The sequence below is a fragment of the Orycteropus afer genome, unplaced genomic scaffold (genome assembly GCF_000298275.1).
Source record: "Orycteropus afer afer isolate SDZICR_OR568_19922 unplaced genomic scaffold, OryAfe1.0 scaffold00100, whole genome shotgun sequence".
Lineage (NCBI taxonomy): Eukaryota > Metazoa > Chordata > Mammalia > Tubulidentata > Orycteropodidae > Orycteropus > Orycteropus afer.
In genome coordinates, this window is record NW_006921687.1 from 1268812 (window position 1) to 1283686 (window position 14875).

The 14875-nt window shown below is 36.0% G+C and overlaps 1 protein-coding gene across 1 annotated transcript in view; it reads left to right on the forward strand.

Moving 5' to 3' along the window:
- ABCD2 (ATP binding cassette subfamily D member 2) overlaps positions 1–14875 on the forward strand; it is an 88174-nt gene that overhangs the window by 56640 nt on the left and 16659 nt on the right. Inside the window, exons 7-8 of the mRNA XM_007943154.1 lie at positions 3277–3422; positions 7851–7935. Of these exons, the coding sequence (XP_007941345.1) occupies positions 3277–3422; positions 7851–7935 (231 nt within the window). The remainder of the gene's footprint in view (positions 1–3276; positions 3423–7850; positions 7936–14875) is intronic.

Sequence of the window (14875 nt, forward strand, 5' to 3'; positions counted from 1 at the left end):
ATAGGTCACTGAGAGGTAAAAGGTAGAGAGGGAGAATAATGAATAGGGAAAACAAACAAAGAAACAAACCAACAGTACAAAAGAAAATAAAAGCAAAAACAAAACAAAACCAACAAGGGGTGGAGTTAACCATGAGAGAAAGAAAAAAAAAGAAGAAGAAGAAGGTGTAGACTTGGACCTTTTCAGTCATGCAGTGCACGTCCAGAGAGTTGTTGTGGTTACTGGATAGCAGAACCTCTTCTTAAGTCTCTGGAATGTGGTAGAGCACTGTCTCTTTAGGTTGTCACTAGCTGCTGGTTATGTGTTGATTTCTTTTGTCTTGGTTTTACGGTTTAATATTTTGAAAAGGTGAAGCTGGTGTGTTTTATTTTATTATTGATTCAAGTGTGTTGGCTCACTCTGCTGTTTTCTTTGTGATGGTAGAATCACTTTGTGTAGTGTGGATATGTGTTTCTGTTTGTTGTAAAGAGGGTTTAGAGTTCGAAGCAGGAGGTTTTATGGTAATTGGCTGAATGTGTTTTCTTCTATTGAGTGAGTGAAGATATTGGTGGAGAAGGTGGGAGTGGAAGAAGGAAAGCTTGGTGTTGCTAGGGTCGGTTTCTAGGGCTTTGAGCAGGCTATTTTTGATGACATATTTATTTGCAAGACCGCAGCTCAACCTCAGGAAAGATTCTTATTGTTTGAGCATCGCAAATTTCTGCCAATTTCAGGCACACTCAAAGATCCTGCCTCCACGGCCCCACAGCACCAAAGAACGGCTCCAAGACAAAAATCCCAAGAGTGCGGTTTCTTCCCTCTCCGTGTTCTGTCTGCCTGTGGTGCTGATGTAATCCCACCAGACCGCTAATGGCTGACTCTGGAGTTTGCCTGTGATACCGCCCAGCTGCGGCGCCAAAGATGCACACAGTTTCAGCTGTCTTAGGGTCGGGGGAGTACCTGCTAGTGACCTGTGGTCCTGATCTGTGACAAGGGAAAGCACGATGTCTCCCAGTCTGATCCCAGCCCACTCTGTGACCCTCTGGGAGGGGAGGGAGCTACCCTTCCTGTCGCAACAGTAAGTTCTCTGAATCTCAGCAGAGATGTCTGTGCCCACCGCCAGCACCCAGAAGACCCAAATTACCTCCAAAAAATCCATATCAGCTGCTGGAGGCAGGTCTCTGCTGCTGCCCACCGGAATATTAAGAGTGGTTGCTGGTATGCTGTTACAAGGCATCTTCCCTCTTGGCTCAGGGATCTCAGGCGGGTGCCCTAGCCCAGCACACAGTGACTACCCCAGAAGAGTTTCCAGTGCCTCTCTTGGGTGCCTGTCTGTCCTTCTCCAGGAGCTCTTTCCTAAATAATCTCCCTGTGCCTTTCCTCTAATTCTGCTCTTCCGTATTTGATGCACTCTGATTCAGTGAGCTGTTCAGGGCAACAATATTCCTAATTCAAACTGTGGTGGCTAGTTTCCCAAGACCTTAGATGCCAGAGGGATAAAGCGTGCTGGTCACTGGCACGACTCCATTTTTACTACTTTTAGACTCTTTTCAGTGGACAGATCTAGGAAATGAAGTGGGTTTTATTATTATTATTATTATTATTATTTTAATAGGATGAATCCATACTTTTAATCTCCTGTAGATTTAATATCACACAGATTTTTGTTGTTGTTATTTTTCTTTATTTAATGCCTTCCCTTATTGCATATTTTTATCTCCCTTCTCCCTTACTGAGAACCCTGGCTCATAACAATATCCAAATCTTCACTTATTTTGCCATTCCTACAATATATATAAACTGCTTTCAGAATTGCTACACATATGTTAGTAATGACCAACAACAAACTTTCAAAGTAAGCTTCATGATTTCTTTGTGCTTCCTTTGTTTTCAGACTGGAATTATGTAGCCAAAGTATTGTGTTCATAATCACTTAGGTTATTTCTTTCTCTCCCTTTTTTCTCCCCCCTCTTCTGTCTGGTTATGTCATGTTGTCCATTTGATGTACCATTTAGTTCATTTGTTTCTGTTTGTATCAGTTTAAGAGTCTCTCCTTTTATCCTGTTGGACTAATTTTTTTTTTAATATTGTAACACTTCAATATAATTTTATAAGTAAAAAATATACAAAAAGGATACTTAGATCTCTAATGGATAGGTCCTCCCCCTTTCCATCCCACCTTGTTCCTCCCACATCCTGTATATAACCAATTAATTAGTTTCTACTTTCTAGTGCACCCTTATTGTGTTTCTATTTATAAATATAAGTGAATGCATGTATATTTTCTTATATTTTTACATAGAAAGTTTTATACACACACACACAGACATATAGTTGCTTTTCAACTGAGTATGATTTTTGTCCCCCACGTGACGTGTGGCAATATGTGGAGACATTTTTTTTGTCAGTGCTAGAGGAGGTGCTACCAGCATCTCGTGGATAGAGACCAGGGATACTGGTGAACATCCTACAATGCACAGGATAGCCCTCAACGACAAAGAATTATGCAGCTATACGTCTATCTTTACACTTTGCTTTTCAGCTTTAAAAGAAATCATAGAAGTCATTTCATATCATTTCATAGAAATTGTCTTCATTCTTTTTCATAGCTGTATAGTGAATATACCATAGTTTGTTCAAGCAATCTATTTATGGACATTTAAGTTGTCCTAATGTCCTACAGTGAATAGGCTTATACATATTTTTGCAAGTATACCTTCAGGGTAAATTCCTAGAAGTGCATCAAAGGGTAAATGATATGCTGTTTTGCCAAAGCTCTGAATAGGTTGTACCATTTGCATTTTCACTGTAGTGTGAGAGCAGGTTTCCCCATAGGCCTGTTTGCAGAGTGAGCTAAAAGCTTTTGAATTTTTGCCCATCTGATAAGAAATTCCATGTAGTTTCAACTTGCATGTCTCTTATTATGAGTGGCATTTGCGTTTTGTTTTATTTGTTTACATTGCTAGGTCAAACCTCCAAATTTTATACTATTAACCCAATTAATTTGAAATCAGTACAAAAGCAATGTTTACCAAATACAGGAAAGAAAATATATATTTCTCTGCTGAAAATACCAAACTATTTCTTGTAGAAGATTTTTCTGTGACTGTGTCTCAATAAATTTTTACAAAAACACAACAGTATTGTCCTGCAATGCCTGAAAAAGACATACTCATCACAAGGTAACAAATATTATTCCAGAAATGTGTTTAAAGTCTCTGAAGTTCTCAGACTACCAGGTTACATTAAGTAAGCAAAAGTGATTTTGCACTAGGATTTTATGTATATGGTGTTTTACAGGCCATACATGTCTCTTGGAAGTCTTCGGGATCAAGTAATTTATCCTGATTCAGTGGATGAAATGCATGAAAAAGGCTATACAGACCAAGATTTAGAAAGTATTCTGCATAATGTTCACCTCTATCACATAGTTCAAAGAGAAGGAGGTAAACCCTATCATTCTTTTTTTTAATGCCTGTAACATCTTTTTTTTTTTTTTTTAATTAACTTGGATAAATATTTGGTCAGTGGCTTAATCTGAATATATGCTATTACTGGAATATAAACACCCAAATAATGATGGTGTTTATTAGTTGAGGAGCCCTGGTAGGGTAGTGATTAAAGTTCCTGGCTACTAACCAAAAAGTCAGTACTTCGAACCCACCAGCTATTTTGCAGGAGAAAAAGTGGCAATCTGCTTCCATAATGGGTTATAGCCTTGGAAACCCTATGAGGCAGTTCTACTCTGCCCTCCAGGACTGCTTTGAGTCAGAATCAAGTTGACAGTGGTGGGTTTTTTGGGTTTTAATCTTACCAATTCATTTACATTTTTTTTTTTTTTGTCTCCCAAGTAGCTCATAGATGAAGTGTAGAAACTTCTACATAATGATTTTTCAGCATAAGACATTTTTGAAAGAGTAGCAATAATATTTATGCATTTGAACCTTAAAAATAATTATCTTCTTATAGTCGTACTTTTAAATAATTTCACAGCTAGATGTAACTAGATAACCTAGAACAACTACTGAAATGTCAAGCTTGAATTCCAAGTTTAATTTTACAGAGATTTTATGTTCTATTTCCCATTGCTAGATCATGGGCTTTAGAGTCAGATAGGACTGGAATTACATCATAGCACTGCTCTTTGGCTGTAAAATGGGGATAAATTTCTACTTTATAATATATATAAGCGTTTTTGTGTGTGTGTGTGTGTAAGTGAAGATTACATAAGGAGCTCTGGTGGCATAGTGTTTAAAGCATTCAGCTGCTAACTAAAAATTTCAGTGGTTTGAATCCACCAGCTATTCTACTGGAGAAAGATGAGGCAGTCTGCTTCTGTAAAGATTTACAGCCTTAGAAACCCTATGGGGCAGTTCTGCTCTGTCCTGTAAGGACGCTATGAGTTGGAATCAATTCAATGGCAATGGGTTTGGTTTTTGGTTTTTTTGTAGTGATATTATGATATTTTGTCTTTGCATAACTGTATGTGCTATTTACATAGCAATTTCACATACATTATTTCATTTGATACTTACAATTAGCAAATGAGGCAGACAAGAGATGTATTCTATCTGCATTAATGCTGTTTGTAATTTCTACTTAATATGGAAAGCAGGCCATCTTTTTGTTACATATGGTCAACTAATTCTCACTTGCAGAACACTGACAGAATAAATGTTCCATGTGTATCTTGCATAGGTCATTTTGGGTTTGAAACCAATAATCCAAATAGTAATTTATATAAAATAGAATATTCTTTTTCATAAGTCATTGAGAAGTTGTAGAACAGTTTTTAAGAATGTTTGAATCTTAATATTATAATAGTAATTGTTATAGTTTATTGATTGCTAACTATGCAGACCCTGCCACATATTAAACAATTTATAATTATCATCTTATTTAATACTCATAACAATCCAATAATGTAGGTATTACAATCTCCATTTTACAGATGAAAGTCAGAAGTTTAGTAACTTACCCAGGGTCCTACCCATGTTCCAGTGGTGGAACAGGGATTCAAACACTCTGACTTGAAAGCTGGTGTTTTATGCTATTTCATGCCACTGTGTTATGCTATTTCCTAGCTACTATCTCCCAGCTTCTTAGACATTGATAGTAACTATTATATTCTTATATATTAAACCAAGCAAATCCATTTTATTTATTTAATCCTTAAAACGTGACACATTTAAGTGAAGCAGGAAAACAGTTAAATCTGTAGGTGGCTTGCTTATTTTGGAAGATGCCTGCTGAAGTTCTATTTTGACTGTCTAGTGCTTGACTTTGTGAAATGCTTTGTTTAGTCAAAGAAGGACTAAAACAAGCTACAGAGAAGAAATGAGTAAGAAGAGTTATCAAACTAAATTTGTGGATCTCTAGGAAAGAAGAAAATAACTCCCTTATTAGCTGACTTCCTCCCACTAAATCAGTATCAGGCAATATTATGACTTAGCATTCTGATTTATGTGTTCCATGATCATGTAATATTGCCTATTAAAACCCTTTGGATTTAGTATTAAAAGAACGTGCTTTATTGAAATATATCATGTTGACCCAAATAATGTTTTCTTGTGCCTTGTTCTCAGTGGGCATTAAAAACTTAACCCAAGAATATTTCTCCACTATTTAGCAATCTAAATACCCTTTTCACTACTTAGGTATTTAGATTGCTAAATAGTGAATAAATATTCTTGGCTTAAATCTGATGAGCCCTGCGGTACGTGGTTAAAGTGCTCATCAGCTAAGCAAAAGGTCAGTGGTTCAAACCCACCAGCTGCTCTGTGGGAGAAACGTGAGAGTCTGCTTTGGTAAAGATGTACAGCCTTGAAAACCCAATGGGGTAGTTCATTTCTGCCCTCTGGGGTCACTATGAGTCAGAACTTATTTGACGGCAGTGTGTGATTTAGCCTGAGGCTATTTTTAAAATCCCTGTTTATACTTAATAAATGCCACAAAATTCAGCTATAAAGAAACTTTTATTTCAGTAGTTTCCCCTAGAAGCAAGAACTTTAAATCAGATGGCATTTTGAGGTATTTTTTCTCCTCAAATAAAAAAATTTAAGGATATGTTTTTAAAACAATAGAAAATTCTTGAAAGTTTATCCAAGGAAATGGTAACAGTGGCCCCCTCTGGGAAATGGGATTAGAGATGTTAATAGAAACTGAGGGAAGTTTTCTTTTCACTCAGCTTTTTTTTATATAGATGGTCTTTGATACATTATATTACTTTTCATTGTATTTCTGTACTTATTTAATTTTGTAATTGGTAACACTTTTACATAATTAATATGTAGAAGACATTTTTTTGTTGTTCTGAAAAAAAAATCTTCCTATTTTTGTTTCCTTCTATCCAGTTATGGCCTACCCCTCAATAATAACCACTGATTTTAGTATACTATTTTACTCTTAGATTTTTTTATGCAATGTACTTAGTAATTATAATTTTTAAAGGAAGATGATAAGGAACATATATAGATATATTTTATGTTTAATAATTAGCATATATTATTCTACAAGGGACACACACTTTTGCTCTGAACTTTTGGTTGTCAAAGGAAAAATTCACATTTTCCATGTGAGCAGTGAAAGAGTCAAATAATTAGTCCGTTAATTTGACTTTCCAGATATTTGGTGCACATGAACAATGAAGACTCTATTTCCTATTTTCTTTACCTTTAGCCAACTTTATTTAGAAGTTTTAATCATGATGAAAATTTAGGGCAAAGAGCCTGGATTTTTCCCAATAAGGGTGTTATGTGGAAAATACTTAAGATTTAGAAATACTACCCTAAGGGCTTGTCATGTTTTGGCAGTCATCTTCCTCTTTGAAAATCAGGCTTCTCTTAGTCTCTTATTTTCCCACCTCAAAGAAATATGTGATATGGCCTTCTTTCTATTTGGCCCTTTGATTTTGCTTTTATATAATCTTCTTTTTTCTTGATTATAAAAGTAAGATCTGCTTATCATAAAAGTTTTCAAACATTATAAAAATGTATAACTTATAAAGTAAGAGTCTGATAATTCCACTCCTGTGTGTGTTAATTTATAGAAATACAACCATAATATAATACAGTTCTGCAACTTGGTTTTTCATATAAAAATTTCTTGGTCACATTTCTATATAGGTACATATGGACCCAAAGCATTTAAAAAAAAAAAAAAAAAAGTAGAAGCCTTGCTTTTTTAATAAATATACAACAGAAAGTCAGTTATTAGGATGTTGTAGGAGATGGCATAGACAATTTATAAAACCATCAGATAGGCATAGGTATAAATCCTAGCTGATGTACAGCTATGTAAACTTAAACATATCAACTATAGCATGTATTTCAGTTTACTTACTTGTAAGACGCAAGTAATAATATCTGTTTCATAAGGCTGTAGAACATATAATGAAAAAATCCACGTAAAGAGACTCACATAGGAGCCATTTAGATAAGCCTTACTTATCCTATGTATACCTGGCAGTTTACCTATGTAATTTTTTTTTTTCCCTCCTACCTGCCTATCCTTTGGAGATACTGAAAAATAAATATTCTCATTACACTGATACAACAAGTCTGTCATTTGCCACCCTTGATTTATATGTTCTGCTTCTGAAGGATTTTAAAGTGAAGCCCAGACATTATTCCCAATATCAGTGTTTAGAATTCTTACAAGATATTTTGTCAATATAAGGAATTATTAGTATTAAGAGACTATCAAACATAAAAGCAAAATGCATATACGTGAAGCTGTCTAGTTTATCCAAGAATATATTCTATAAAATACCAACTTTTTTTGTGCCAATAATTCAAACGTGCCAGGAGCTACTTGTCCAGGATAGAAACAGTAATAATTAAATGATTTATAAATTTTTTAAAAATATTTTTAAGGATGGGATGCTGTTATGGACTGGAAAGATGTCTTGTCAGGAGGGGAAAAGCAAAGAATGGGCATGGCTCGCATGTTTTATCATAAGTAAGTATGCTGTACCCAGGTAACTACTATTTTACTGTTGGATCCAACAAACGTTTGGATAGGATTGTAAGGTCCCCATCTTTAGTTTAAAGATATCTTACTGAAAAACTGATGCATATAGTTTACAGCTTTAAATGTTTTTAATTATTTTTTTCATGTGACAGGAATTCCCAAATATTTTATTTTTTCTGCGTTTTTTATACTGAATAACTTTAGATAAACTAATATAGAAAAAGCTAACTTGATTTTTCACATATTGCTAATTTTAAAATGTAAAGAATTCATAACCACTACTCTACTGGTATGAACACAATAAGTATTAGTAACACTTCTGAATGATATTGTTAAATTCAAATGAAATTAACTTTTCAACAGCTCAATAGCCTCTTAGACCAGTAGTGCTGTCTGCATTGAAAAAGCATTAAAGAGTCATAATCCAATAGAAAAAGCAACCAACCAACAAAGATCTTATGGACTCAGAAAAATCAATTTGTAGGAAATAATTTCTTATACATATGCTTTTCTCTTCTTTTACTATTAGCTTTATAGCATTTTGACTTCAGGATACCCAGCATGAAGCACTAGAAGGAAGTATTAAAGCCATTCTGATTATTGTTTCTCTTATTTGTCTTACTGCTTCTCTGAAAAAGAGATCTCTTATTTTATTATTGTTTTTAATCTTAGGCCTATAGCAGTGAGAACCAGTTGTGTGCATAGCAAGAGGTTATTAAGAACTGTGTTGCTCACTTTTAGGATTTACTTCTCAGGCAAAAAAGACCAATAGTTATGTACATGATACATGAATGGGCCATAAGCTAGGGCAGATGGAGTACTCCTGAGTTGCAGTAAAGTACTAACACTTTAAAACGCTGATAAAGAAAGAAAAAATCAAGTTGACTGTATTAAATACTTAGCATCTAGTTGGTCCACACTTAGCAAATAATTGGCTATCAATTTTTTTAATCAGGAAAAAAATATCAAAACTTCATTAAAATAGAAAACAATAAAATCATCCCCATACTCCAATCAGACTGATTCAATGAGTGTGACATTTTGCTACAATTGATTTATAATTTTTTTTTTAATTTCTGAAATATTTTAAAGCATATCCCAGACATTAAGACATTTTATGCCTATATAATTTGGTGTTAATTTATGAAATATTAGTGCATTTTCTTATGTAATACATACCATAATCATAATAAAATTAATTATAATTCTTTAACGTCATATAATATGTGGTTGCGGTGTAGTAAATTACCTGGTATGGCTTTTCTAGCCATAAGTCTTTGTAATAATGTAGTGCCTAAGGCACTTGACTGCTAACCAGAAGGCTGGTGGTTCAAACCCACCAGCCACTCCTCGGAAGGAAGGTTGGGCAATCTACTTCCAGAGTGATACTGTCTCGGAAACCCAAGGGGGGGTCGCTATGAAGTCGAGTCCAACTCAACAGCACATAACAACAACAACAAATCTTTGTAAACTCTGTGGTGGAATTTGCTGTGAGCAACTGAGTAGCTCCTGATTATTAAAGTTACCCACCTGGGATGTTCCTGTTGGGACCAGCAGGAAGTAATTTTCTGGGAAGTTCACTCTTTCTTTCTCTCAGGTGTATAGAATTTTGATGTTGGGATCGGTTAGTTTGGCCACTCTGCCAGGCTCAAAAGGAGACCCCTAACGTCAGAAGGAATCTCTCACTGCCAGCTGAGAGATGTGAGAGACATGCATCGCTGAGAGAGAGATGTGAGAGACACGCACTGCTGAGAGAGACACCAGCAGACATGCACTGCTGGGAGGGAGACTGAGAGAGACTGTTGGCTGAGAGACGGCGGGCTGAGAGAGACTGAGCATTTTTCCTGAACTTGAATTGTATCCTGTTGCTTCTCTAAAAAGCCCCATAACCTGTGAGATCTGTGTGGCCACTGCAGTTAATTATGGAACCCAGCAGAAAGGTGGTGGGTCCTGTGGGAGGAACGGTTGGTGTCAGGGTTGGTGAAAGAGCTAGAGGGAAGCAGCATGTCTGGATTGGCAGGAACAGGTCGTGGGCTACTGATGGTGATTCTGTCTTCTTCTTGTGGGGTTAGAGGAGGTCAGAAGTTGCAGGCTCCCTGCCCCTTTGGCAGTGGTTCATATTCGGTTTCCCTGGTTGTCTCTAAAATATCAATTGGTTTGTTCAAATCAAGATCTAAACAAGTTTCACATACTGCATTTAGTTGTTATATCTTCTTATTATTATTCTCCCCAATTCCTCCAAGTGAAAATAACTCCATTATCATAAATACATTCTTCTATATCTTCATGAGCAAAACCCACTAGTCATCCTGGCCAGAAATATGAATATACCCTCAATTCTTCTTTCCTTCCCTGTGGTGTAGTAAATTACATGATATGGCTTTTCTAGCCATAGTCTTTATAAACTCTGTGGTGGAATTTGCCATGAACAACAAGTAGCTCCTGATTGTTAAAGCTATCCACCTGGGATATTTCTTTTGGGAGCAGTATGAAGTAATTTTCTGGGAATTTTGCTCACTCTCAGGTGTGTAGAACTCTGATGTTGGGATTGGTTAGTTTTGGCCACTCTGCTAGGCTCAAAAGGAGCCTTTTTAGAGGCAGAAGGAGTTTCTTTGACTGATGGCTGAGAAGTACTTGCTGCTGAGACATACTTGCTAAGAGAGATAGAGACGTGAGAGATACATGCTGCTGAGAGAGAGATGCAAAAGATAGGCACTGCTGGGGCAGAGATGTGCTACTGAGAGAGAGACTGAGAGAGGCTGCTGGCTGCTGAGTGAGATGGCCAGCCACAAGAGACTGAGTGCATCTTGAGTTTGAATTGTAGCCTCTTGGTTCCATAATAAAACCCATAATCTGTGAATTCTGTGTGGCCACTGCAATGAATTATTGAACCCAGCCAGAGAGGTGGTGAGTGCCGCAGAAAGAATGTTTGGTGTCAAGGTTAGTTAGAGGGCTGGAGGATGGTGGCATGTCTGGCCTCATAGGAACAGGCCTTGGGCTGTTGATGGTTATTTTGTCCTCCTCTTATGTAGTTAGAGGAGGTTAAAAGATGCCACATCCTTGCCCCTTTAGCATTCCCCTATCACATCTACTGGTGATGAGGTCCCAAGGAAACTACTTCCTTGAAAGCTTTCTATATTTTGCTCTTCATTCTTCTTCCCATTGCCTTTCTTCAAGCCTTTATCACTACTTTTGTAGATAAGTCCCCCCTTTAACTGGACTGTATCTAGTGCCCCTCCTTAAGCAGAATTGCCTGTGATATCTTTTAAAATGCAAATCTAAAGTTGTTTAATTTTCTTTTTATCTAAAGAGCTTCTCCCTCCCCTACTCTCATTCCTGCTTTTTTATGCCATTGACTTGTTTAACAAAATCCACTCACTTGTCTTGTATAATGATGCTTCCTCATGTAGTCCTTTACCTTAATCCTCAGTCTCCCATATTACTTGTAAACTGGTAATTAGAGCTAAAAGCTTGATTAAATTTAGGTTCATTTTTTATAAGAATATAACATATAATGTTTAACATTACAAAATTTTCATTTAAATAATTTTACTAAAATATAATAATATGCTCATCTTATTAAAGCAGAATATCATAGATAAGCAAAAAGAAAACATTCTGTTATCTTATTACTTATATACAAACACTTTTAAATTTTTGAGATAATTTCTTCCTAAGCTTGATGATATTCAAAAGTTGGATGTTATCTTAGTTTTTTAGTGTATCTATTTCCACGAAGTATGTTATAATTAGGAGCTCTGGTAATGTAGTGCCTAAGGCACTTGACTGCTAACCAGAAGTCCTGGGAAGAAAGGTTGGGCAATCTACTTCTGTAGTGTTACTGCCTTGGAAACCCAAGGAGGGGTCACTATAAATCAGGTCTGACTCAATGGCACATAACAACAACAACATGTTATAATTTATATTCTTCTTTTTATGTCTATACTATTATGTGAATTTTCTGTATTATTCTGTAATAACTCAAACTCCCTGCCATCAAGTTGGACCGGACTCATAGTGACCCCACTTTGAATTTCCGAGGTGGCATCAGTATGGAAGTAGACTGCCCAATCTTCCTTCTGAGGAGTAGCTGGTGGGCTTGAACCACCAGCCTTCTGGTTAGCAGTCAAATGCCTTAGGCACTTTGCCACCAGAACTGCCTGTAATAGCTAGCTGGGGTTTTTATCTTTCATTGAGGTAAAATTTATGTACCAAATGCACACATTTTAAGTATACAAGTCAGCAACTTTTAATAAATGTATATGTAACCAATGTTCCTATCTAGGGAGATTGTTACTGTCACCCAGAAAATACCTTATGCCTCTTCTAATCAGATCCCTCCAAAGGCAATTTTTATTCTGATTTTTGTCACCATAAATTAGTTTTGCCTTTTTCACAACTTCACATAAATAGGATCATGCAATGTATATTTTTTTCTGTGTAATTGAGATTTTTTAATCAACAATTTATTTTGTTGTATTAATAACTTGTTATTTGTAATAATGTATGTGGTTAGTTTAACAATATAGTGAACTAAAAAAAAATATGAATCAAATTGTGTTAACTCAAAATTTTTAGTGAATTGTGTTTTGGAATGCCCTTTCTCTAGTGCTGTGGTAAGATTCAAGGGTAAACTTTATAGCTTGACATTTATGACCAGCTGTTACCACTATAACCTTGATTCTGTTTGAATCTTGTCCATAAACATTCAGTAATATGATCTCCAGCATAGTTGGTGAAATGCAATATGGTAGAATGTAAAATGTGACCATAAATTTCTCATTGTCAGTGTTTTAATAAAATAAACCTTGTAATAGAGAGTAAGAAGCAATTCGAAAAGATTCCAAATACTTGTAACATAAAATAGCTATTTATGTATCTGAAATATTTTAAATATGAAATTGAATAAAGATCAGGTTATAAGAAAGTAGTTCTTTATAAATCAGTGAAAGAAAATTAAGTGAACCATAGAAAGATCAATGAAGATGAGCAAGTAGTTGGAAAACAGTCTATTGAGAAAAGATAAATGGAATTAGAAATATTAAACCCAGTGAAGGAAAAATATGATAGTAAGAAACTACCTTGTGTTATTCACAAATGATTAAATTAACAACAAGGTTTGAACTATACTGCTAAAGATTTGAGGTAGCTAAAATGAGAACTTTTGTAAAGAGTATTAAATATCATCATAAGATACTATTTTTTGAAATGTTGGTAATGTTAATATTTAAAGAATGATCCTTCCTTAAGGAGGATGGCTTAGGGCCTTCACAAGGCCCACTCTACTGATGATCCACCAAAGGAGAAATGAAATAAAATCTGAGAAACAATATTATCATATGTTTTATTTAGTGATTAGTTTCAGATTCCAGCTATTGCTTAATATATTTAAATACACACACACACCCCAATCCTGCCCAGGAAACAAAAATGTGAGATCTGTCTTACATCTGCTAGTCTAGAGGTTGCTATGACAACAGAGTGTAAGATAGATTTTTTTCTAATTCTAAAATGGCGTCTCTGCAAAATAGGTAGGATTCAATAAATAGCTTAGTTACTGGAAAGAACTGTATACAAAATGAAAATTTATTTCAAACCTCTCTTTATTGTACTTCCTTGTTTTTTCCCCTATTTTTCACTTGAAAAAAAAAATCATCTACAAAATTGTAATCAAGTCTGAGACAAAGTAATGCTTGATATCAGAACAAGCAACCAAAACCCACAAACAAACAATTTCCGTTGATGTTATTAAGGGGATCATGAGGTACTGCTTTAGTTCTCTGAATAGAGAACAGATACTAGAGTCATATGGGTGTTAGAAAGTTGCCATTATTCCTGTATCGATTAGCCTTGACAACCTTGGTGGCATAGTGCCTAAGGCATTTGACTGCTAACTAGAAGGCTGGTGGTTCAAACCCACCAGACTCTTCTTGGAAGGAAGATTGGGGAATCTACTTCCATGGAGATACTGCCTTGGAAACCCAAGGAGGGGCCACTATGAGTCAAATCGACTCAATGGCAGTGACTTTGGGTTATTTTTTGTTTTTGTTTTTGTTTTTTGTTTTACCCACCCTAGGTTAGGTAACATGATTCTATTAATAGGTAAATCTGTCTTGGGAAACAACTTCTAATGCTGAATAATTATTTATGCCAAATGAGAAATGTCTACAGATTTAATCTTTTTTCATTGCCTTGTCATTCATTTTTAAAAATTGAAATTGTTCTGGCAAATATGTGATACTGATCTTTAACCTTGAAAGAAATAGTACATGACAGTGTAGGAGTTAACCTTTGATTTCAATGTTGTTGTTGTTATGTTTCATCGAGTCAGACCTTACTCATAGAGAGCCCTCCTTGGGTTTCCGAGGCAATATCATGACTGAAGTAGATTGCCCAACCTTCCTTCCAAGGAGCAGCTGGTGGGTTTGAACTGACAGCCTTCTGGTTAACAGTCAAGTGCCTTAGCCACTATGCTACCAGAGCTCCTAGAGCACCTATGTTGTTGTTGTTGTTATGTGCCATCGAGTCGGCCCTGACTCATAGCGACCCCTCCTTGGGTTTCCAAGGCAGTATCCCTACGGAAGTAGGACTGCCCAACCTTCCTTCCGAGGAGTGGCTGGTGGGTTTGAACCACCAGCCTTCTGGTTAGCAGTCAAGTGCTTTTTAGCCACTATGCTACCAGAGCTCCTATAGCAAAGCTAAATCAGGTTGTTGTTGTTGGGTGCCTTCAAGTTGATTTTTGACTCATAGAAACCCCATGTGGCAAAATAAAACTCTCCGTAAGGTTTTCTAGGGTGTAATATTTGCAGAAGCAGATTGCCAGGTCTTTTTCCCATGGAGCTGTTGAGTGGGTTTCAGTTAGCAGCCAAATGCTTAGGTTGTGAGGACTGAAGATACACCTAAAGTCCAAACAGGCTTGGTTGAAGAT